Here is a 27,187-nt window from a genome sequence, read left to right as displayed (position 1 = left end):
CCTCTTATTGATTTGTGCAGTATATAGGTTCTTCAATGGAGGGCAGGTTGGTAGCAATTATTTTTTCTGCAGTTCTACTTATCCTTTGAAATCTGTGTCTGTCTTGTTGGGTTGCATAACCAAACCAGACAGTTATAGAGGTCCAGGTGGCAGACTCAATAATTCCTCTGTAGAACTGGATCAGTAGCTCTTTGGGAAGTTTGAGCTCTCTAAGTTGGTGCAGAAAGAAAATTCATTGTTGTCCTTTTTGGATGATGTTTTTGATGTTAGCTGTCTATTTTAGATCTTGAGATATTGTAGAACCTAGAAATTTGAAGGTTTCTACTGCTGATACTGTGTTGCCTAGTATTGTGAGAGGTGGAAGTATGGAAGGGTTTCTCCTAAACTCTACTACCATTTCTATGGTTTTGAGTGTGTTCAGTTCAGGGATGAAATGCTTCCGATTCGGACCAGATCGCCTGATCCGGTAGCAATGGCGGTGGATGGTTCAGAGAACCGGTAGCAAAAATCCCTGCCCCCCACCCTCAAATGCCCAGCTGAGCCACGCGATCATCAGAGTTTTTGTTTTTGCTTTTAAAAGCATTTTTCTTCGACTGAAAAAATGCTTTTAACAGTAAAAAAAAAGCCTCTGATGATCGTGTGGCTCAGCTGGGATCATCAGAGCTTTTTAAAAACATTTTTTTACAACCTCTTCGGCTGAAGACATAGAAAAAATGCTTTTAAAAAGCTCCTCTGGCAATCCCAACTGAGTTGCCTGATCATCAGAGGCTTTTAAAAGCATTTGGCTGAAGAGGTTGTAAAAAAAATGCTTTTAAAAGCCTCTGATGGTCATGTAAAAGTAAAAAAAAAAAAGTTGGCCACACCCACCCAGTTACACACACACACACCAAGTCATGCCCAAAGAACCGGTAATAACAAATTTTACATTTCACCCCTGGTTCAGTTCCAGAATGTTCCGGTCACACCACGAGGCTAGTCGTTCAACCTCCCATCTGTATGTGGATTTATCATTGTCTTGAATGAGACCAATTACTGTTGTGTCATCTGCAAACTTCAGTAGTTTAACAGATGTATGGTTAGAGATGCAGTCATTGGTATACAAAGAGAAGAGAAGTGGGGAGAGCACACAGCCTTTTGGAGGGCCCTGTGCTAATAGTACAGGTATCTGATGTGATTCTGCTTACCTTCACCTGCTGCTTCCTGTTTGTTAGGAAGCTTGTGATCCACTTACAAGTCTGTTCAGGTACCTGTAGCTAGTTTAGCTTTGTTAGAAGAATGTCTGGAATGATGGTATTGAATGCTAAACTAAAATCTACAAAGACGCCCTTGCGTAGGTCTTTGGAGACTCAAGGTGTTGTAGGATGTAGTGCAGAGCCATATTAACAGCATCATCTATTGATCTATTTGCTTGGTATGCACATTCCAAGGGGTCTAACAACAGATCCATGATGGTTTTCAAGTGGGACAGCACTAGTCTTTCAAAAGTTTTCATGACTACAGATGTTAGAGCAACTGGTCTGTAGTCATTCAGTTCCTTGATGATGGGCTTTTTCGACACTGGGATGATAGTAGACCATTTGAAGCAAGAAGGAACATAGCACATCTCTAGTGATTTATTGAAGATTCAGGTGAAGATGGGGGCCAATTGGTCAGCACAGACTTTTAAGCAAGAAGGAGTTAGCTTGTCTGGGCCTGGAGCTTGTCCTGGCTTTTGTCTGTGAAATAGATCTTGCACTTCCTTTTCTGTGATCACTAGGGGTTGTAAACCCAATGGAATGGGGTCAGTTGTAGGAGGCTTGGCTGTTGGTGTGTCTGAGATGGGGGTTGTGGAGATAGGTGGCTGTAGTTTCCTTTCAAAACTACAGTAAAACACATTCAGGTCATCTGCCAGTTGTTGATTTCCTTCAGCCTGGGAAGGAGGTTTGCCGTAACCAGTGATATTTTTAAGAGTTTTCAATATGTTAGCTGGTTCATTTTTTGAGAACTGTTTCTTTAGCTTTTCAGAGTAGCTTCTTTTTGCTGCTCTGATCTCCCTTGTTAATATTTTCTGGCCTGATTGTACAGCATTTTATCACCTTTTCTGTAGGCTTCCTCTTTGGAATGACGTAGCGGCTTAAATTTAGCTGTGAACCAAGGTTTGTTGTTACTGTATATTTGCAAGTTCCTTGTCAGTACACATAGGTCTTCACAGAAGCTGACATAAGATGTTACAGTATCTGTGAGTTCATCTAGGTCTGCAGAGGTATCTTCAAAAATATTCCAATCAGTGCAGTCAAAGCAAGCCTGTAGCTTTTATTTTGCCTCCTCAGTCCAGTATTCATTGATTTAATTGTTGGTCTTGTGGTTGGTTTTGTGGGACTTAAGTCTTTGCCTCTAAGCAGGTACAAGGTGAATTATGCAGTGATCAGAGTGTCCTATAGCTGCTCATGGTAAAGACCAACAAGCATTTTTTAGTGTTGTGTAGCAATGGTCTAAAGTATTCTTGCCTCTAGTGGGACAATTGACATGCTGAAAGTATTTTGGTAGCTCTTTCCTTAAGTTTGCCTTGTTTAGATCTCCCAAAATAATGGCCAGTGAATCGGGGTATTTGGCTTCAGCCTCCATAGTTTGGTCAGCTAGAATTCATAATGCCTTGTTTACACAGGCTTGTGGTGGGACATAAACAGCAATTAGAAGAAATGAGGAAAATTCACCAGGCGAATAGTAGGGTTTGCAGTTGATAATTAATATCTCTAGGTTTTCGTCACAGAATTTGTATATTATAGTTATATCCTGAGACCAGCTGTTGTTGATATATGACACAAGCCTCCTCCCTTCTTTTTACCAGATTTTTCTGTAACTCTGTCTGATCATTGAATCTGAAACCCTGGGATATGCAGGCTGCTATCTTCAATTGATTCATTTAACCAGGTTAAATGAATAAAATGAATAAAACTAGAGAAGGAATATGGCAACTGAAATAGCAATAGCACTTAGACTTATATATATACACCACCCCATAGGTCTTTACAACACTCTTGGGGAAGTTTACAATGTAAGCATATTGCCCTTAACAATTTGGGTCCTCATTTTACCAATTTACCATCCTCAGAAGGATGGAAGTTTGAGTCAATCAGTCCAGAACCAAAACTCAAAACTAATCCTATTTCCTCCAAGTGTCACCTTTCTCATGGCTGAAAGCTAACTTTATAGACTCCGCAAAAATTAAACACTCTGGGTTTCATCAAAAATCAAAAAAAGAGAAGGAATCACAGTGAGTGACCTAAAGAAGGACATGAATATTTACTCTCTTTGCCAACTCTATCATCAAGAGCAAGAATCTATTGTATTGATTTTAGATACACCATATTTGATGATACCGAGCTGCACACAATGACAGAATCAAGTTATCTCCATTCATCATTGTTTTACATTGAAGTAAATGACTGTGTCACATCAAAGAACAGACTCTTGTATTTAGTATAGCCTAGAAAGCAAAGAGATAAAGCTTCTTTAGTAATGCAACAGCACATACTCTCTGATTATGGGGTTTAGGGGGCAGGATTATAAATGCAGTGTGTAACTAACTTCTTTTATGTGCTGAAAAGGGTAGGTAGATTCACCAGTTGATCTGAGTGCTGAGAAGTGCAGCTTGTATCATGTAAGAATGCATTATAGGGCATCTTACATATTTCACAGAGATCTGATAGAATCCTACAGATTTTTTTCTGACCACTGAAAGCCATCATTTGAGAACAGAAGTTTGAAGTACTTGTGGATAATCTCTAACTATCAAATGAGGAGAATGGGTGGGGAGGAGAATTAGATGTGAATTTGAAGGAGCTTTGCTTTTAAAGAGCTATCAATTGGTCTGTGCTTATTTGGCAGTTTTCTCCTTGTCATGCTAGTAAAGCTATTAGGAAGAATAAAAGAAGAAAAAAAGGCATAGGTAGAACCATTTTTGGCTTGAGATATTTTCAGCACTTCTCACTCTATAGCCCTGATAGAGCAGAAAATGTTGCTTTTCCCCCCATTTCTTGTCTGTAGGCACTGAACTGTTACATGGCTCTTTTAGTTAGAATAATTTCAATCATTATTTAAATTTAATACATTTCAGGAGACTGGGGGTTATTAGGTTTAATGTTGTATACTGCCCAGAGTTTTGTGGATTTGAGCAGCCTTTTAAAATTGATTAATAAATAGATAACACTACAGGCAGTGAACCTTAGTACATACATAGGGCAGGATTTAATTTTTCCTTAGTTTTGAGAACAATGTTTAAAATTCTTGTGTATGTGTGAGGATGTTTTAAATTAAAAAAAGGTTATTGTGCCTAAAATAATGGAAAACTCTGTAACCTAGTTTTTGTTAATGGTTGTGAGAGATTTTTCTGTGACTCTCCAAACTGAGATTTGAGGACGTATCAAACTATAGTTTTATGTGATTTCCCTTCCTGTTTTAAATAGGTTAACTACTTGCTAACTCTTCTCCCACCAGTCAGTTTTTTATTTATTTTATTTATGTTGTCAAGCATGTATTTTATGACAGATACAAGTGTAAACATAATTACATGTAAAGGATACAAATAAAAGAAAACATTAGGACAGGGACGGTAGGCCTGCTGGTGCACTCATGCACGCCTCTTACTTAGTATTAATATTACTTAGAAGTAGCATTTAATTCTACTTCTCCATATAGACCCGTGAAAAATTCAGAAAACATTTTAAAAAAATTATTTAAACAAGGATCAAACTCTTTTCTGTTCAATGGCTTGTCATGGAAAAATCAAGGAGACAAAAGTTTGCAGACTAAACTTGAACCCACAGACTAAGAGAGCACACATTAACAAAAAAGATTGTAAAGTTTGGAGAAAAAACATCCAGTGTTTACTTTCATCAGGCAGAGAACAAAAGCATCATGATTTCACTTGTGAGGAGGGCCCACGGAGGTAATGACAGTGATTGAGGGATAAATGGTGCAGTGCTTTGAGAAACATCAGAACAATACAAGAGGAAAAAAAGCAAAGCAAGGGACTATAATAAAGAGAAGGAACAAGACATCTTTCACTTGGAAGCACCAATAAAAATGGTGTACTTCAGTAGAGTAGCCCTGAAAGATATTCAGACAGCAGGATTGATACTCTATAAGGACTGGAGTGGGACAGATGATGGATATCTCTGTGACATTCTATAGGACCAAAAGTAGGCTTTTGCAGAATCAGGATAGAAAAATCATTGATATTTTTGAACTTTAGTGTTGAAGAAAACTTATATGGATAACCAGGAAAATGAATAAATATACAATAAAATAATCTAAATTCTTATTCAAGAAGAAAATGGCACAATACAAATTATCATACTTCAGAAACATTATAAGAAGACCTAGCTCTCTGGAGAAGGCTTTGATGCTGTTTCTTTTCCTTCTTTTTTGCCAGTTTTTTTATTATGGAAAAGGAGGAAGAGGTGCTGCTAAATAACTAAGAAAATATCGTGTATTTTTGGCAACTATACTGTTGGTTTCAGCAGAATTTAAGCCATTTGGTTCCTGCTACGGTGATATTTGGGCAAAATTATCTTCATCTCCTTATTGATATGCACTTCAGCTGAAAGACAATTTACTAAAATGACACTATGTCAGTCCACAAGGTATTGAGACTGCTATGGTGGCCTCTTATCCGTAAATTAATTTCACAAAAGCAAACACAGAGCTAAACATTTAGTAGGATTCACTGAACTTCCATTTCCTGTACAAACTAGCTGCTAGCATGTTACATATCTCATAGTATAGTGTTTGCTAGCAGCACCAAGGGAGGAAAGAAACAGAATGTCCTACAGAAATCTGCATCTTTTTCTAGGCCTTAAAGTCTTAAAGTTACATTAATAGATAGGGGTATTACATTCCCAATATTTGGATACACAAAGTTCAATTTTTCAAACTAACCACACCCTAAACTGTTGGCGTGCCTAAACTAGGTGCACTGCATGTGCAATTTCTCATGCTTAGCAAGACACCTCAATTTTTTTACGCAGCCTGCTCTTTACCTTCTAAATAGAAGCTTGTCATTTTAAACATACGATTGCTATCCAACAGCTAAAGTAAATCAACTCTGTCCACCAAAACATAAGAAAATGAAAGAAATCAAACTAAAATTAAAGTAATTATACTACACATCAGATTCTATTTCCAGCACAGAAAGTGATGAGGATGTTGGTGTTCTTCAGAAGTTTAGGACCAAGACTCCATAAGTCCTGGGCACTGGCTGTTCCAGTTGGGATAGATGGAAACTGAAGCCTAAAGCATGTTGGGATGTTAAAATATCTGTTAGTGTTTACCAGTTTCATGATGGCTTCTTCCATGATGCATAACAAATTAGGTACTGCAAGACCTACAGGTGAAAGTGTCACTGAGTCTGAGGAGGTCCTCTGGAAGAACATCTCTCCTGTAACTTTTACAAATCACTATTCTTGTTACTTATCTGCCCCCACAGTGAAACATGCTAAGAACATCAACACCCTAATTAACAACCAAAAGCTACACACAACCAAGAACCATATAAATACATAAATACATAAACTGTTTCAACTCCTACCCTCAAAACGACGCTATAGAGCACTGCACACCAGAACAACTAGACACAAGAACAGTTTTTTCCCGAAGGCCATCACTCTGCTAAACAAATAATTCCATCAATACTGTCAGACTATTTACTGAATCTGCACTACTATTAATCTTCTCATCGTTCCCATCACCAATCTCTTTCCACTTATGACTGTATGACTGTATCTTTGTTGCTGGTAATCCTTATGATTTATATTGATATATTGACCATCATTTGTGTTGTAAATGTTGTACCTTGATGAATGTATCTTTTCTTTTATGTACACTGAGAGCATATGCACCAAGACAAATTCCTTGTGTGTCCAATCACACTTGGCCAATAAAATTCTATTCTATTCTATTCTATTCTATTCTATTCTATTCTATACAATGTGTGGAACAGCCCAGTGCACATTTTAGAGTGGGGGGTTCCCTAATGATGGGCTCCAGCATGAGCCCAAAAGCTTGGAAGAATAAATATTTGGTCCTGGTGACTGACTTAGATTGGATCCTAAGACCATTCTGCTTTTACTCTCATTCTCATGGGCTGCTTGCCATTTTTCCAGATGTGAATAACAAGAAATTAAACTACTCAGATAATGTTTTGGGAGAGACCTGCCACTAATCTCAGATAGACATCTAGGTCTATCTGTATTCCAGGCACTGAACCATTTTCAAAGTGCATTAAATTAATGGTCTTCCCTTTTATTAGTAATATATTATAATAAAATAACTACTGATTACTAATAGCACATAGTAATTCAAGGGATGTATCAAACTGTAAGACTATTCATCCGTTTGAACCGGCTTAATAGTTTCCTACAAAACCATTTGCTGCTTAATAGATTCTTACAAAATCATTTGCATTTTATCACAGATGCATCAAGGTTAGCGGCCTCAAGCAGTCTAAACTGTTCTTTTGTTTCGAAGGCTGATTCTTTGTTTTGAAATCAACAAGTCCTCCTACAAAGGAATAGAAAGTACACCCTGAAAAATATGCTGCTTACATTTATATAAAAGTAAATCAAGTCTGTGAAAGCTATAAATTATTACTTTGAGTAAACTATCTACCTTGATACAAAGAGAAAATTAGCCTTACACACTAAGCGTTTATGGTAAGTTTTATAACCCAAAGCAAATTATACCTGTTACAATTTACAGACTTTATTAGAAACAATAACCATTTTACAACCAACACCAGTAAATCAAGGTTTATTGAGAGCTCTGCCATTTTAATCTGTGGAAAGCCATTAAACTGTCATATCTTTTTTTATCAGACATCATTTCTAAGTTTTATGAAAAATAGATTTTTCCATTTAGCTGATAAATGTAAAGTATCATCATTCAAAATACTGAATAGAAGGATCAGAAAAAGTCATCAAGAGTTCTTTATCTTTATCTCCATGGCCAGGAGAATTAACCCCTGGAAAGTCTCTACTGTTCACTTGGACTGTTTTCAGCATTGCAGATTTAATAGATTGCATATAATAATATTGTAAAGAAAGACAGTTTCCTTTAGAAATTTTAATTCTCTACCATAAAACAGCTCCACTATTGGATCACATCAGTGGTAGGTTTCAAATGTTTTGTTTTTTTTAATTCAAAAAGTTTTACAGAAAATTCCCCCCCTTTCCCCCCCTCCCCTCCCCCCTCCCTTCACAACCCCCTCCCCCCCCGACTTCCCGGAACGAGCACAAGGTATAGTTAAAAATAAAACAAACATATGCTAAAAAATTTTCGTCCCAAGTTAATTATATATATAATCATCAATTCCTAACTTCCCCCCAAAACAATCAAAAATAATACATCATAATCATTCAAAAACAGTCTGATAACTCTTAGTCTGATATCTACTTTGAATATAGTCAATCCATTTTTTCCATTCCTTTAAGTATCTTTCTTGCGTATTGTCTTTCAGAAAGGCTGATATCTTCGCCATCTCAGCCAAATTGGCAACCTTCAATATCCATTCTTCTATTGTAGGTACTTCTTTTTTCTTCCAGTATTGTCCTATTAGTAACCTTGCTGCTGTTATTAGATTTAAAATCAATTTAGTCTCAATTACTGTACAGTACGTAATAATTCCCAACAGAAAAAATTGCGGCAGGAACTTTATCTTCTTTTTCAAAACATTTTGTAGAATCCACCAAATTTTTATCCAAAAGGCCTTTATATCCTTACAAGTCCACCAAATGTGAAAATATGTAGCATCATCACAATTACATCTCCAACATTTTGCTTGCATATCTGGATTCCTTCCTTGAAAATACACTGTCAAACCAACTGGAACCTCCCATCTAAATTGAATCTGGTATTTCTTAAGTTCTTGTGTAAAAAATGTAAAGTCCTTTCTATCCCTTAACATCTTGGGAGGAATCTCTTTCAAAACCTTCAGCTCCTGTTCTCCTATTTTCAAGTTTTTCTGAAATGCAACTTGCAAAATTTGATTTCTCACTGTTCTTTTCAAAAAATAAACCACAATGTCTCTAGGAAGTTTCTTCTGCCTAGCAATCCAGGAATTAACTCTATAAATTTTGTCAATTTGATAAGAAACCTCTTGTGGATCAAGTTCAATAAGTTCAACCAGAGCTTCTGATAAAAATTTTTTTAAATCTTCCCCTTTCTCCTCATTCAAGCCCCTAATTCTCAGAGCTCCTTCCATCATTCTATACTGCATCACCACCACTTGATCTTCATTTTGTCCAATTTGATTTGCATTCCCCATTCTATTTTCTATTTGCTGATTTGACTGAGCAATTTCTTGCACCTCCTCCTCCACCACCTCCAGTCTTTTGCCAAACCTTGAAAAGCCATCAAAATATCTTCTTATTTTTTATTATTCTCTTTATTTCTTCTCTTATTTTCTCATTATTATCCATAATCTCCTTAAACCTTTCTTCAAACACTTTCCTTGCTCTTTAATCAAATTTTCTAAAGCTGGTTCAGAACCCCTTCTACCCCCAGTCTTTGGTGGTTTAGTAGCCATTTCAGTTTTTAAAATTCACAAAATATAAATCTAGAAACTTCTCTTTTCCCCTTTAAGTATAGGAGAGCTCACTTCACTTCATTAGAATCCACACATAATGTTTCTTAGCTTCTTAGTTACACAGCCTGTTTACAATTCCATTCTTCACTTTCACTTCCTTTCAGGCGCCATCTTAAACAGTCAGTTAAAACAAAGAAAAAAAAGTTTCTCTTTTTAAAAGGGTAGAAGTCAGGAAATCAAAAATACTTGCAATCCAGTAGTTGTTCACTCGTGCTTATTCCGTCTGCTTATAGAAATCCATAAAGATAAGACAATTAGCAGAGATGGACACTTTCTTCTTGTACACTTCTTGTACACTGAGAGCATATGCACCAAGACAAATTCCTTGTGTGTCCAATCTCACTTGGCCAATAAAAAAATTCTATTCTATTCTATTCTATTCTATTCTATTCTATTCTATTCTATTCTATTCTATTCTATTCTATTCTATTCTCTATTCTTTTCCTGCTTTTGCAGGAGCGCACTGAAGGTCGGAGCTTGTGGCAGGGTGATTTATGGGACTCGACCCTCAGGGCTCTGTTTAATAAAAAACAAAGCCCCTGGGGAGGTCTACCACTCCCCCGCAGCTCTTATCTTTCCCTTTCATCCAGGGAGAGAGATTAAAGCCGGCTTTTTCCTGGCTTTTACGATGTTCAGTACGGAGCCCCTTAATTAGGAACTCAGCGAAGAAGGCGGCGCCACCGGAAGTCGGTTTCAAATTTTTTTACTACCAGTTCTGTGGGTGTGGCTTGGTGGGTGTGGCATGGCTTGGGGGTGTGGCTTGGTGGACATAGCAGGGGAAGGATACTGTAAAATCTCCATTCCCACCCTACTCCAGGGGAAGGTTACTTCAAAATACCCATTTCCTCCCGATCAGCTGGGACTAGAGAACAGATGGGGGCAGGGCCAATCAGAGGTGGTATTTACCAGTTCTCCAAACTACTCAAAATTTCTGCTACTGGTCAGAACCTGCTGAAACCCACCTCTGGATCACATCCTAGGCCTATGCTGAAACATTCAAGGTCTTTAAGACATTTATAGGATATTGACCATGTACTGAGATATAGTTCATATATAGTATATGGTTCATATATTACACTAATATTTGCTTTGTCATGCTTTATTAAATATGCCAACCAACAGATTGTGGGTTACAAATCAGAAAGTTAAAGTATATATAACACATTAAAATCCAAAACAAATTAGCACGCCTCAGTGTGATGTGTGAAACTTGCCACAGATTTGTTTCTTTTTAATGACTAACACAGACTAATTTATTGGAGATTTGTCATATCCTGAACTGGAACAGGCCCACTTGGCTGAATTAAAAGTACCTATGAGTATTCTATGATTTTAAGGATGTTTTTGTTTTTGTTTTTTTGCAGATGGGCAAATAACTTTGTGCTCATAGAGCAAAGAAAAAAAATGGTTGCATGAAAAGAGCAGCTATTGCATTACTTGTTTTCTTTAGTTTTCTGTTAATAGCCTTCTCCAGCCAAAACCCAGGACAGATAATAGTTCATATGCTTGGTTTAAGATTTTATTAAATTAGCTAATTCATTAAACAATTAACATATTCATTTCCTTCTCATGTTCTTTATACGAAGACAAATTTGCTGATATAAAAATGTACATACACATGTAGGTAAAAATCTGCATAGATTCTAAATTAGTCTGGTGAGACTAGTTAGAACACACACACAAAAATCCCATAGCTAAAATACAATATGTTGTGTTGATATAAAAGCAAATTAAGGAAAATGATCTGATGCATTTTGATGTCTTAATATCTAGTTAAAATTATGCGGATATAGTTTTTCTATATAGTCCTATGATTTTATTGTTCCTTTTTATATGAATGAGTTATAATTTTACGTACTTTTGAAAAGACATTCTGCCTATTACATGGGGAAGAAACAAAGTCTGCTTACTGTTGGAGACAGAGAAATGGAACACTTTTCAAGTGTTGAAAATATGGTTAGTATTTTATTCACTGAATTTATAAACTGTACTGCTCTCCTACCAAGCAACCACAGCAATGAACAGTGTGTGTGTGTTTTGTCTGTGTGTGTGTGAGAAAGAGAGAGAGAATACAAAATGAAATCAATATAAACACTAAATAGCAATAAAATGCAAATACTATGCAACATTAAAAACTAAATTGTTTTTCTTTTTTCTTCTTATGCTTATACCTCCTTATATTTCCTCATATATATGTTTATATACTATATAATCTTTTTGAGTGTGTGATGCTTATATATATTGTTGTGACAAATAAAATAAATAAATAAAAATAAATAAATGGGTAAGAATATTATTTATATCTCTTGCATAGAAGAATATCAAAAGGGTAATTTTATCTCCATCTGAAAGAATTCTTTGAGAGGGTAGCAATATAATTAGTGATTAAAATGTTGGATTAGGATCAGGGACAGCAAGGTTCAAAACCCCTTTGAGCCATAAAAGGTCACTGAATGGCTTTATACCTGTCACTATGTTTCAGCCCAACTGACTTAACAAGGTCTGATAAAAATCATCCAACTTTTTTAAAAAAGAAGCTTCCATACATATGATGGGGGGGGGCAATGTGGTCAGATGACAACTCTAACAATTCTTAATATTAATAATCATGCCAGAATTACTGAAAACCATGTTCATTAAAATATGCAGGCACTTCTAGTACATGATAATTTATTTATTTATTTATTTATTTATTTATTTTTCATATTTTTATACCGCCCTATCTCCCTAGGGACTCAGGGCGGTTAACAACCAGATAAAAATATACATATAAATACAAATAAAAACATCCATTTAAAAACTTATTATAATTGGCCGAATAATTAAAATGATGATAATAAAAATAATAAAATCCCCATTAAAACCAATTCGAATTTAAAATCTAGTCCAGTCCTGCGCAAATAAATAAATGTATCTTAAGCTCGCGGCGAAATGCAGGTTGAAACTATGCCATCACTTAGGCCCAGGAAGTACTCAGAAGGCACTGAAAAAAATATTGTGACATCAATCAATGCATTTTTGTACTGGCTGTCATTTTTAGAGATTTTCAAGCTCAGTGTCACAAAAGGACAATGCAAGAGTCATCTAAATGAGAGGCAATTAACATGTGGATCATTATAGTCATTTCTTTTTCTCCACTCTCCAGAAAAAGAGGACCAGCACACTAGATGGAATTTGGCTGCAACTATTCAGGCATTCTAGTCAACTAAGCTCAAAAAATTATGATCGGATATACTGTCTATGGCTTCCTATAATTGCATGCAATCAGATATGATGCCTATTTTGAAATAGTGCCAGGCCCTCCCTATATCTCTTCTCTACACTCCACCCCATTTATTAATAATAATCCAAGCTTTTATCAAATTAACTGGGCTAATCATAAGAAGTATGAATCATTATCTTTTTCAAGTTTCTTAGATTAACACCACTAGCCAGGTTCAATTTATTTCAGAGCATGCATTCAATTTTTTTCCCCTGTTTGTTAAGACACTGGTATAAAATCTTTAAAAACACAACTTTTCACATTAGGTTTTGGAATTAAACAATTTACATTTATCAAAGGAGGTGTAGTTTTAATATGTTTGATTTCTACATACCACCCAAGGACTTTAATAGTTGGCAGTTCAGAAATTATAGGAGAAGAGCAGGTAGAGCTGGGGTTAGAGTTAAACATGTTAGAAGCTTAGGGTCCTTATGTTGCCACAAATGATCCAAGTCCAAATCCCTTTGAATTCCTTTGGTCAATTTAGTGCTGCCCATTAATTTACTATATTCTTGTATATATATACTTGAATAAATCTTCCAGAGTCAACTTAATGTATGGCCCTGACTCTTTGCACCTGACAGATATCATTTTCAGACAAACTTGAAAGAATTTCTGTCTTCAACTCTGGAAGGCATCATCAGACATTACTGTGCTATGGGGTCAAGGGCTCACCAGAGAATTTTCACATGACCTAAATGATAATTTAATTGATTTTGTTATAGCTTAGCATGACAACAGTGTGAACTTTTTAGACTTAACTAATCCAGTTAATAGTGCTTATTCAACAATCTTGGTTAATCAATCCAACGCTTACAGTGATATCTGAACCAGGCAACACAGGGTTTTTTTAATTATTATTTTTATTGCTGAAAGTCCAAGAAGAAATAGCAATTCAGTTGCTTCTGTTCTGCATTATTCACTGGGAACAACTTATTTTTCCTTTTAACACACACACACACACACACACACACACACACACACACACACACAACTGGGCAAATGGCACAGTCTTAAAACAGTACCATCATCATCACTACGATGTCCATTAGAAGACATGAATCATGATTTTAATCTATCTTCCCTTTTGGATACATATTTCTCTCTTTTGCTCCTTTTTAATCAGCTCTTTTTCATATTCCTACTTAAATGGCAGGCTATTCTACAAGGTTTTGTGTATCTCCCCCTCCCCTCCCCAACCCCCTTCTGTCTCATTACTCATCCTATAAGCTAGTTTCCAGTAGCATGAGCTCAGCAGGCTTTCTAACTAATGAACAAAATGTGCAGCTTGCGTGTGGGTTTTTCTTTTTGCCATTTTTTTTTATCCCCCTAGCATCTTCTGTCCAACCAATTAATAGATCCATAGTGATTTCAACTGAGATATGAAACAAGTAGTCTCTTGTTTACAGCAGCTTCTCCTTCTCCTTCTTAATTTTTGTTTATTTTTTTTATCAATGCATCTAAACAGCAATCACAGCGGCACAGATGCACCTCTAGACTTTTGGAGAATAAATATATCACTGTACAGATGGAGCTGCTGGCCTGGAACTTTCACTCTGAGCATCCACCTAAAACTTGCCATTAAAGCAAGCAGTGCTGATTCTCCAGCTGTACTCTTATGTGGAGAAAGAAAGGTGGGCTACCACAATGGAGGAGGCAACAATAATTCCTAGCTTGAACAGATCTCCCCCAGCCTCTGTAGACCTTGTAACAAGCAGCACCCTGAACTTAATCTCTCTTTAGAAAGAGAAAAAATGATAGCTTAATGAATTACCCGTTTCATATACAGAAGAGCGTCACATCACTGCTGAAAAGGACATAAAATGGTTCATTTGGGTTGTGTTTAGTATAACTGCCTATCCATTGTAGTTAGTGGTTAATATACAATGAATTATAGCTTAGCATCAAAGCAGCAGCAATCACACTTAGACTTATATATTGCCTCACAGTGCTTTACTTGAGTAAGGGTTCTCAATCTGTGGGCTACAGCCCACTACTGGGCCATGGGCTACTCACAACCAAGTGCTGGCGCTCACAGCCCTGCTCAGGCGAGTGGCCAGTGCCAGCACTCACAGATGAAGCTGTACGTGCACACACATGCACCTGCCCCTCACACAAAACCATCCGCTCCCCCCATCCTCTCCTTGTGCCAGGTCAACAACCTGGAAAGTTTGGAGAACACTGCTTTACAGCATTCTCTGAGATGTTTACTGTTGGGGTCATATTGCCCTCAACAATCTGGGTCCTCATTTTGGAAGGATGGAAGGCTGAGTCAATCTTGAGCCTCATCAGGAGCTGTGGGCAGAGTCTGCCTGCAATACTGCATTTAACTACTGTGCCACCAGCTTCCTCTTCATGTATGAAGTCAACTCTTCAATAATCCAAGGTTGTGAAAACCATGGATTAGCATCACGTGGGAGAAAGATAATTGATAATCAGGAGAGATCAAAGAGGGGCAAACAGTTAGATGGGGTGATGCTGTATTATTTGCAACACCTTTTAATGGAGTTACAGTAGCATTGCAACAACTGCTAAAATCATATCCCTTCAGAGTTAGGACTCTGAAACAAGGAAGCAAGAATAACATTTTCTCCTAGGCTGGAAAATTCTTGGTATATACTTAACCTTTCCAATACATTTTCATTACTAGGCTGCATGACTAATATTCTAATATGCATGAGCCCCAATGGATAATTGCATTCTGGTTTTCTTATTGATTCAGATTCTTATCAAAATGCAAACCATGCTCCTGGTAAATTATTTTCAAAATGCAAACCAAACAAAATTATCTTCCAGTCCCTACAGTCAGATTTGGAAATGTGAGTAATGTATAAAGAGGCAGTTTTTCTGCTCACCTCTGAACATCCAACTGAGAAATTTTTCTAAAAGGATATAATGTAATCAAATGCCATTTGAAAAGGAGATGCATAATCAAAGGCTATCTGAAAAGTCCCCAAACCAGCCAAACTCCTGACTGAAATGGAGTTGAAATAATACATAGACCTGATCAGTTTTAACATGTTCCAATACATTCTAGCCATCTACCTTCAAATCAGTTATTTAAAGGATAAATTGAGTCTGTCATCTGGACCTCTATAACTGTCTGGTTTGGTTCTGCAACCCAACAAGACAGACACAGACTTCAGAGAATAATTAGAACTGCAGAAAAAAAACAATTACTACCAACCTGCCTTCCATTGAGGACCTGTATACTGCACGAGTCAAAAAAAGGACTGTGAAAATATTTTCAGACCCCTCACACCCTGGACATAAACTGTTTCAGCTCTTACCCTCAAAATGATGCTATAGAGCACTGCACACCAGAACAACTAGACACAAGAATAGTTTTTTCCCGAATGCCATCACTCTGCTAAACAAATAATTCCCTCAACACTGTCAAATTATTCACTAAGTCTGCATTACTATTAATCTTCTCATCGTTCCTATCACCCATCTCCTCCCTCTTATGACTGTATGACCATAACTTTGTTGCTTGTATTCTTACAATTTATATATATTGCTGCCTAGTATGATTTGATTGCTTATTTGTACCCTATGACTATCATTAAGTCTTGTACCTTATGATTCTTGATGAATGTATCTTTTCTTTTTATGTACACTGAGAGCATATGCACCAAAGACAAATTCCTTGTGTGTCCAATCATACTTGGCCAATAAAGATTTCTAGTGGAATAGAATACAAGAAACATTGTCAAAGAATCAGAGAAACCATGTGTATCGGTGTTCTTGGTTTCTTTATGAATTATTTGGATGTCTTGCCTTCTCAGAATATATGCCACAATAGCTGTTTGTACAGTTATCAATATATCTTCTATGACAAAACCACAGCCCTTTTCCAGTGCTTTCTGGCAAAAGAATGCCAGAAATAAGTTAATATATGTTTCATCGATAATAGAAACATTTTAGGTTTTGCTGGTTATGTCAAACTGTGGAATGTGCTTAGAAAAATGGGAATTCTAGAATATCTCATTGCCTTATGGGAAACCTATATACAGGTCAGGAAACCACAGTCCAAACAAAACATGGTGAAATAGGCTGGTTCCAGGTTGGCAAAGGGTGTGACAAGGCTGCACACTCTCCCCTTATTTATTCTGACTATTCAGACAATATATATTAACTAAGGGAAGCTGGACTGAAAGAAGACGAGCATGGTTTTAAAATTGGAGGAAGAGATATCAATAACCTGTGTTTCCTGAGACACTAACCCAATAGTTGAAAACATAAAAGGATTTGCAAGCCCTAGTGCTAAAAGTCAAAGAGAACATTAAAAAATCAGACTAAAATAAAATAAGGAGAAAATCAAATTAATGACAACAGGAAGAACAACCAGCCTTAGAATGGGCAATGAAGAAATTGCAACAGTGGATAGCTTCTGCCTTTTAGAATCCGCCATCAACAGCAATGGAAGAAGTCAGAAAATAAGCCAGTAGCACTTAGTAAAGTAGCCAGGAAGGCCAGGAAGATAATCAATCAATCAAAACATATCTTGTGTGACAAACCAACAGCACTTTTCAAGTGCTTTTGTAGAAGAGCAGGTTGAGCTTGAAGGCAAAGTTAAATGGGCTATCAATATGGAGTCACTGTATTGGCATAAGAAACCCAAGTCCAACCCACCCCCCATGAATTCTGTTGACCCTTATATAAGCGCCAATTTAGATCTGACCATTAGTTGACTAGATTCTTGCGTATAGGTAGCATTAATAAACTGTTCTGTGCTTTGAATTCAACAAATGTTCCTGGTTATTTGCACCTGACAGCTTTCTAGTAAAGGAAATCAAATCCAGGGTTTATAGGTCATGATGTGTCTTACAACTAGGAAAAATAGTGACCTTACAAAAGCAGGAGATTGGCATGATTGGGGACCTGGAAATTCACCAAGTACTGACATGGACATCTTTATACTTGATTTATTTATATCATGCTCTTGTAAGCAATATATTTTTCTTTAGGGTAGTGAACTTGGATTGCTCTCCTTTACAATTAGATAGATCTTGGGTTTAGTTGCAACATCTAGTGCATATTTCAAAGCATTTTCAAAACATCTAGTCAGGACTAAAAAAAAATATTTCATGTATCGATCTTTCAAGCAAATGATTTGGAAGGGTTATCTGTGTGGTGGTGCTTTTGTTTTAAATTGTTGCAATCAATTGTTATTCCTTATGGAAAACACAAACTACAGGATATTTGCAAGGCAAACCCAAATTCTGCCCTATCTTAGTTCTGTATTGTCATTGAACTTCATGAAATAAAAGTGTAACAGATTTGATATGAAATGCAAGGGACCTTATTTCTCACCTCTGCTGAAGGAACTCCCTCTGGTGGCCGACAATGCAGCACTATCATTCCTTCAATTGGGACTTCCTTGCCCTGGGGGTCTTGTTCAAAGTTTTTGCGTAAATCTGTAAAGAAGAATTTGCAAGGGTTAATCACTCCAAACAAGGTCAAATGTCTCTTGCAGGAAGAACAGATGTTGGATTTAGGCACTAAGCCATCATATTCTCCAAAGCACCTGAAGGCAGGATAAGAGACAATGGATGGAAACTAATCAATGAGAGAAGCAAAATAGAACTAAGGAGAAATTTCTTGACAGTTAATCAGTAGAACAACTTGCCTCCAGAAATTGTGAATGTTCCAACACTGGAAGTTTTTAAGATGATGTTGGTCATTTGTCTGAAATTATATAGGCCTTCCTGCCTGAGCAGGGGATTGGACTAGAAGATCCAAGAGTTGATTCTGTAGTCTGTATATGGGTTTGTTTAGCTTTGGCTTGGTGTAATATGTTCATTGCTAGTAATTATGCTTAGTAATACACAGTTTATAGCTCAGAGTGTTTTTTAACCCAGTAAATTGTCACCGAGTCAACAAATGTTATTATATTATAAGCTGATCAGAGATATGTATGTGAGATAGGTGACTATATGAATTGATTAAGTAAATAAAATAATAATAGATAAATAAGCCACACTTCAGCATATGTCAGCCCTTCCAGATAAATCAGACAGGAAACACAACCACATGAGCTAATTCTACTTTACTATAAGGCTACATTAACAGATTCTTGCAAGTCTTAAGGTACAAACTTCCCACTGCTATTGTCAGATCCGTGGGGGAGAAGCTGGTCCTTACAGCCACTTTTAACCATCTGATGAATGGTTCTTCCTATGTTTCTTTTTCTGAGATTTAGCCAAGATAAAACATAGTTGTGTATTTTTATCAACCACCAGACATTTGTGGTATACAAATATGATAAGTATTAAAAATTAAACTTTAATATTATACAAGTTGATGACAGCAATATTACTTTATGCATACAAAGAAGGATGCTTCAATCCCCACAATGGATGAATAGTTGCAAAAGTTGATTGAGTTAGCAGAGATGGCTAAATTGACTACTTTGATAAAAGAAAAAAACCAAGTACTTCTGTTTCTGCTTGGAAACCACTTCTGCACTTTATGCATGTGTTGTTATAGAAATTGCTAGTTTATACTACTGTGTATAAGTAAAAAGTTGAGGTTCAATGTTACTTCTTATTCTACTGCATCAAAGGGAGCCAGAAATCAAAGGTTTTTCTTTCTTTTTCCCTTCTTTCTAAACTTTTCTCTTGAAAAAAAAAACTTCGGGAGATGGATACTTGACTCTTCCTCTGGCCTTGCCAATTTATTAATTCTTTAAACTACTCTACTTACTTAACCCAAAATATATTGGAGAGATAGCAAGCTGGAGGATAGAGAACCAGCTCTGGCAGAATGTTGCCTCAAGGATTATATTATAATGAAAAGGTTAAATGATTCAAAACTAATAGGAATCTGACTCAAATAAGACATTGATTGAAGTCTTTGAATGTCAGAATTGATCAATAAGCATAAATCTGCTACTTGACATAGAAGGAAGCGCCATTATGGTCAATGGGGTCGAGCAAGGAAACAGGTATTTATTTACCCCTAAGAATATAGCAAAAAGCTCAACCACCAAGAAGTTAGTCCTAATGGGCTGAAGGGAAGCTAATAAGGAATAATCAGATTTAGGACTGGGCTGCATATCTTTCAAATCTGGAAACTAATTTAAGTCCTTCTCCCTGTGGAGAAAGGCTGAAGCTGTCAGAAAATATTTCCTACTGCATTCAGATGCTTTTCAAAGAGATACTATCTTCTTTATCCTCCCACTCACTCACATCTGCTTGCCTTACACACTCTCTGATTTTTTCTTTAAATGAAAAGCAGAGCTGTGTTTTGAGCAAAAATTAATCACTTATTTCAATTACAGGAGCATCAAATAAATAAATAAGTATGTGCATTGGCAGTATGTATATATGCCTCTCTACCCTCATTTCCTCCAGATGTTTTGAGACTATGGCTCCCCAAATTCCCAGCCAGCTTGGCTGAGATGATTGCAAATAAGAATGAGCCATGTATTCTTTTTGCTGCATTTGAAAGAAAGAATCAGCCTTCCAAAACAGGATGAAAATTAAGGACATGGGATCCAACAGATTTTTAAAAAGGTCATTTGCAGAAATGTTTAATTAGAACAGGAAGTTAGTACAAGGCATAATGTTGACCACCATCATCTTATTGAGGCCTTCAACAATGAATCATACTGAACAAACAGCTAATGGACACCCACTCACAACACTGAGAACATCTCCACAAGCAACCAGCTTTCATTTGCAAGTGTCCTTTTTGTCCATTGCTAAATCTGTTTGGATTGATTAAAGGGTTTCCTATGTGGACAAAAGATCAAGATCAAATGAGCATTGTAAAGGACTCAACAAGGAATATAAATGATGCCAATAATATAAGATCCAAGAAGAGTCTAGATACAGGATGCAAAAGTATACTGCAAATTGATAGTTCAAAAATTAAAGAAATTATAGATTTAACATCAAAAATCCAACTCAAGGTCATTTGTTTTTCTACACAGAATTTGACCCCTATTTCTGAGACTCCCGTGTGGGATTTCAATGTCAAATGGCTGCTCAGTCTAATGCTAACACTTTCTAAAACTAAAATTGACTTTGTGTCAGGTATGCCTCCATTCAAAACTCAAGGGAAAAAAAACCCAACTCCATGTTTGTAGAGAAAGGTACTTTTACTGAATATGAACTGAATGCAGCAAAAGGAAAGCAAAGTCTGAGGCAACAGACACAAAAATTACATATTGAAAGCATCCCCAAATCTCTCCCCCCAAGGACCCAAGTTGAATGTTCAATCCACATCTCCCCAAGGTATCATGTGGGGTGCTTCTTCAGATGGTCCCATCTATCTGGTATGCTGGAACGGTTGACCTTGACTGCTATCAGCACTCCCTGCAGCTGCTACAAAGACAGTGAGAGTTTTCCTCCCTTTCATGAGACATCTCCGCCAGCTCACTTCCCCCCTCCCAAACACCTATTATACCTCCCCTCCCCACTACTATGGCAGCCGAGAACAAGCAAGCATCATAGAGACTGATATTCAGTCCTCCTGCAGAAGGGACTTTAGTCCTAGAAGAGAAAACAAAATAAGATAGACAGAGTAGATAACCCCCAACTGATTGAAAAACAAAGCATACATATAAAACCCAACAATTAAGGCTTATCAGGGTATTTACTGTGAAATAACTGTAAAAGTTTCAGAGCTCTAACATCTCGCTCATTCACCCATTCAAACTGAGAGGAAGGGAAATGTTTCCAAGCCACCAAGTACTATACTCTACCTCTATGTTTTCTAGAATCAGCAATTTCTTTGACCTAAGACAAGGCTGTCCACTGTCACCACTACTGTTTGTGTTGACCTTGGAAGTATTGAATAGAAATATTAGAGAGGAAAGAGGAATAAAAGGCATGAAAATTCAGAAGGAAGAATACAAACTTCAAGCTTTTGCTGATTATTTGGTTTTTATTATTGAGGATCCTTTGGAATCTATAATTTGTTTGTTAGAAAGAATTGATATGAGAATATCAATTGGGAATATGGGAAAGGCTTGAAAATTAATAGAGACAAATAGAGACAAAATGAAAATTTTGACAAAAAATACGTTGATGAAGCAAAAAAATGAGTTAGTAGAATATTCTGGGATGCAGATTGCAAATAAAGTTAAATATTTGGGGATATATCTTACTCCAAGGTGTAGCACTTTAAAATAAAATAACTATGGTAAAGTCAAGCAGCAGATTGTGGCGGATTTGACTAAGTGGGAACATCTACAATTGTCTTTGTTGGGAAGAATATCAACAATTAAGATGAATATATTACCTAGAATTCTGTATTTGTTTCAGACTATACCTATTAAATTATAAATTATATTATAATATATAATATATAAATTATATTAAATTATAAAGTAATGGGGTGAGCTCCCGTTACTTGTCCCAGCTTCTGCCAACCTAGCAGTTTTGAAAGCACCTAAAAATACAAGTAGAAAAAAATAGGGACCACCTTGGTGGGAAGGTAACAGCGTTCCGTGCGCCTTTGGGATTCAGTCGTGCCAGCCACATGACCATGGAGACGTCTTCGGACAGTGCTGGCTCTTCGGCTTCAAAACGGAGATGAGCACCACCCCCTAGAGTTGGCAACGACTAGCACGTATGTGCAAGGGGAACCTTTACCTTTACCTTTATACCCATTAAATTGACCAGAAGGTACTTTGAGGAGCTGAATAAAGCAATGCTGAAGTATATTTGGCAAGGAAAAATAGCAAGGATAAAAATAAAATTATTACAAGATAAGAGAGTTAGAGGCGGTTTGGGTCTACCCGATTGGGAACTATATTATCAAGCAGCGAATATGATGTGAATTAAAGAATGGATAACCCTAAAAAATAATAGAATATTAACTCTGGAAGGCCATCATTTGTTGTTGGGATGGCACACCTTTTTACAGTATGGACAAGCTAAATCACAGGGCTATTTTAGAAGACATATAGTCAGAGAAACATTGTTATTAAATTGGGAAAAGATAAAGAAAAGTCACTTCTTAAAAATTCCAATGTGGGTTTCACCCATTGAGGCATTCTCTTACTCAATAACATTTAAAAAGGAACATATTGTTAGATATAATGAATTGTTGAATGAAAAGGGTGAGTTAAAATCCAAATTAGAATTAGAGGCAGAGGGTATAACAATGAATTGGTTTGCATACTTACAAATACAATCCACATATGATAATGATGTTAAAACAGAAGGCTTTTATAATAACTTAACGAATTTTGATGAGATTTTAACAGGTTCAGATAACAACCTGATAAAGAAACTGTATGGATACTTACTAGAGGTTAAGTTAGAGGAAGAAAAGGTTAAAAAGACAGTGATTGCTTGGGGGAGGAATTTTGGTCATGGGATAGATCTAGACGACTGGCAGAAATTGTGGATGTATAATTATAAAATGACAATGTCGACAGCATTTAAAGAGAATTTGTATAAGATGTTTTACAGGTGGCATCTACCCCTGACAAGAATTGCTAGAATGTCTAAGGACAAATCTGAAAAATGTTGGAAATGTCATCAGATACCTGGATCATATTACCACATGTGGTGGACATGCATTGAAGCTAAAAGTTATTGGACTAAAATACATACGTGGCTAGAAAAAATGATTAAAAAGCATATTGATTTTAAGCCAGAAATCTTTCTATTGGGAATTATACCGGAAATATATACTAGAGATATAAAATATTTGATTGTGAATATTACTACAGCAGCTAGGATTGTATTTGCAAAAAATTGGGAAAATGAAAAGTTACCTTTGCAAGATGAAATAATCAGAAAAATGTTGGAATGTGCAGAGATGAGTAAATTAACATTTAAAATCAGAGAACAAGAAGATAAACAATATTATAAAATATGGGATTTATTCTATAAATGGTTAAATGGAAAGATATGTTAGGAAAAATAAGTATAAGATATATGTATGGAAGAGATGATTATTTTATGAATGCACAGGAAGATATGTTAACACCCTTACAGCACGTTGTAATGGAATTGATTTGATAAGTTTTTTTAATTTTGTTTAAAAATAAATAAAATTTTTCAAAAAAGGATTTCTTTGACCTCGAAATGTTGCTCTCCTTCAATGAGGAGGGGAACTGGAGGTGGGGTTTGGTCTGGACGAATCGAGGAGGTATGTACAGGTTTCAGCAAACTAACATGGAACACTGGGTAGATTTTCCGGAGAGTTTTTGGTAACTCTAACTCTACCATGCCCATGTTTATAATTTGTACAATGGGAAAAGTGATGGTTCATCACTTTTGAAACAGTTTTTTGATATTTTATTGATATTTTTTGATATGAAACAGTGATGGTTCATATCTGACATTTCCCAATCGTACTAACAATGAGTACAATGACTTAACACATATAGACTTCACGGAAGATAATGTTGAAAAAGCTCTTCACAACCTGAAACCATCTTTATCTATTGGGCCTGATGGACTATGTGCACACTTCTTAAAAAAACTTTCAATTAATCTTTGATAAAGCTTTGATAAAGCTTTCGGGAACGACTAGTTCCCTTCCCAAACTTTGGTCTCTAGCCACAGTCATCCTTATCTTCAAAAAAGGAGATCCCAGCCTAGTTGAAAATTACAGACCAATCTCTCTATGCTGCGTCACTTGCAAAGTAATGGAATCTATCATCAACCAATCCATTACCCTCCAACTAGAAACAAACAACCTACTCGCTAATAAACAATTTGGTTTCAGAAAAAAATTATGTAACTTACAACTTCTCACTGCAAAAACATATGGACTACTAATCTTGATCAAGGCAAAGGAATAGATACAATCTACATAGACTTCTGCAAAGCTTTTGACTCAGTAGTACATGATAAACTTCTCCTAAAACTAAAATCCTGCAGTATTTCAGGACCTCTTCACAATTGGATAAATGCTTTCCTGTCAAACAGACAACAAGTGGTCAAAATTGGCAACGCTCTACCAAATCCTGTTCCTGTCAAAAGTGGCGTTCCCCAAGGCAGCGTTCTTGGACCAACGCTCTTCATACTATACGTAAATTATCTCTGTGACCTTATCTCAAGTTATTGTGTTCTCTTTGCTGACGATGTCAAACTATTTAACACCACCAACAATACTTCTATCCTTCAAAAAGACCTTGACTTTGTATCCAATTGGTCTAAAATTTGGCAATTCCAAATCTCAACCAGCAAATGCTCAGTCTTACATATTGGAAAAAAGAACCTAAACACTAAGTACAAGCTTGATGGACATTACCTTACAGATGACCCCCACCCTGTTAAAGACCTTGGAGTTTACATATCAAATGATATAAGTGCCAAAGCCCACTGCAACTACATAGCAAAAAAGGCTCTAAGAGTTGTAAACCTAATTTTGCGTAGCTTCTTTTCCAGAAACACTACACTACTAACCAGAACATACAAAACATTTGCTAGACCTATTCTTCAATACAGCTTACCTGTCTGGAACCCACACCACATCTCTGACATTAATATAATTGAATGTGCCCAGAAATATTTTACAAAAAGAGTTCTTTGCTCCTCTGAAAACAACAAAATACCTTACACCACCAGACTTGAAATCCTGGGATTAGAAAATTTAGAACTCCGCCGACTCTGACAAGACCTGTGTTTAACACACAGAATCATCTATTGAAATGTCCTTCCTGTTAATGACTACTTCAGCTTCAGTCGTAATAATACAAGAGCAAACAATAGATTCAAACTTAATGTTAACCACTTCAATCTTGATTGCAGAAAATATGATTTTTGTAACAGAGTTGTTAATGCTTGGAACACACTGCCTGACTCTGTGGTCTTTTCTCAAACTCTCAAAAGCTTTAACCAAAAACTGTCTACCATTGATCTCACCCCATTCCTAAGAGGACTATAAGGGGTGTGCATAAGAGCACAAAAGTGCCTACCATTCCTGTCCTAATGTTTCCTTTCATTATATCAAATTAATACAATTATTACATACTTTTGCTCACATATATGCTTATATGATATTTTGTTGATTTATGTTGATGCTTGTATATACTGTTGTGACAAAATAAAATAAAATAAAAAAGGACCTACATATTTAGGTCCAAGTTTTTTCGACTTTCGGGTAGTTTGTAAGTACTAAGTGGAGAGGAAAACCCTATCCCCCACTTGGTAATCCTTTGGCATAGCCCTTTTCTTATCAGCCTGTTTCTTATGGGCTCTGTATGTCTCTTCCAATGCCTTACAAGTTACGGACCAGGTAATCTGAAGCTTTTCGATCCAGTCTAACAAGGACAGTATTTGAGGTTTTTCCTGTGGTAATTCTGGGATAGGCACAAAGTCCTGACCCGACACCACCTTGAATGGTGTAAACCCAGTACTACAGTGAATGGAGTTATTATAGGCCACCTCCACAAACGGCAGTAAGTCTGCCTAGTTATGTTGCTGGCAATTTACATAACACCAGAGGTATTGTTCTAATATCAGTCCTTTCACAAGCCTCATTTGTCTGAGGATGGTGGGCGGAGCTTAGCCCTTGGGCAGAGCTTAGTAACTTCAGGAACTCCCTCCAGAAGTAGGAGGTGAACTGAACCCCTCTGTTGGAAATTATTCAGTCAGGAATACCGTGTAACCTATAAACATGTTGAATGAACAGTTTAGCCAACATCTTTGCTGAGGGAATCTTGGAACAGGGTACAAAGTGCACCTGTTTGGAGAACAAGTCCATAATCACCCAAATGACTGCATTTCCACTACTTTTGGGTAGTTCAACAATAAAATCCATGGATATCTTCTTCCAAGGAGCCCCAGTCTGGCAACGTTCTGGAGTAACCCAGGCGGCTTCTTTGGTGAAGCACATACAGGGCAGCTAGCAACGTATGCATCTATGTCCTTCTTTAGGGAGGGCCACCAGAATTGTCATTTAACTAAATGTAAGGTCTTCACAAATCCAAAATGCCCAGCAACTTTTGCATCATGGGATTGTTGTAACACTGCCCCCCTCATACTGGTGGGGACATACAACTTGACCCCCACCCATGCAAGACCATCATGAACAGTACACTTGTTGCCATGGGAGATGAACCATTCATCAGTTTTTAGGGCTTCCCTTAACTGCTCGCTTAAGCCGGTGGGTATGTTCAAGTCCCCTCTCGCCTGGGCTCTGGTGACAACAGGAGCTGCCAGCTGCTTCAAAGGGATAACCAGGCGGATCACTTCTGGACATGCACTATTGTATTGAGGCAATCTCGAGAAGGCATTGGCCATAAAATTCTTTCCTCCAGGGAGGTAGTGCAGAAAGAAATTAAAGTGTTGTGCCCACTGGACTTATTTGGGTGACAACTTCTGGGG

At 36.8% G+C, this 27,187-nt stretch overlaps 1 protein-coding gene across 1 annotated transcript in view; it reads right to left on the bottom strand.

The window, feature by feature from the left end:
* UNC5D (unc-5 netrin receptor D) overlaps positions 1-27,187 on the bottom strand; it is a 773,049-nt gene that overhangs the window by 230,984 nt on the left and 514,878 nt on the right. Inside the window, exon 4 of the mRNA XM_058194328.1 lies at positions 18,201-18,304. Within this exon, the coding sequence (XP_058050311.1) occupies positions 18,201-18,304 (104 nt within the window). The remainder of the gene's footprint in view (positions 1-18,200; positions 18,305-27,187) is intronic.

The sequence above is a fragment of the Ahaetulla prasina genome, chromosome 9 (genome assembly GCF_028640845.1).
Source record: "Ahaetulla prasina isolate Xishuangbanna chromosome 9, ASM2864084v1, whole genome shotgun sequence".
Taxonomy (NCBI): domain Eukaryota; kingdom Metazoa; phylum Chordata; class Lepidosauria; order Squamata; family Colubridae; genus Ahaetulla; species Ahaetulla prasina.
The sequence above is the reverse complement of the archived record's forward strand: the minus strand, read 5'-3'. Positions and strand labels throughout refer to the sequence as shown.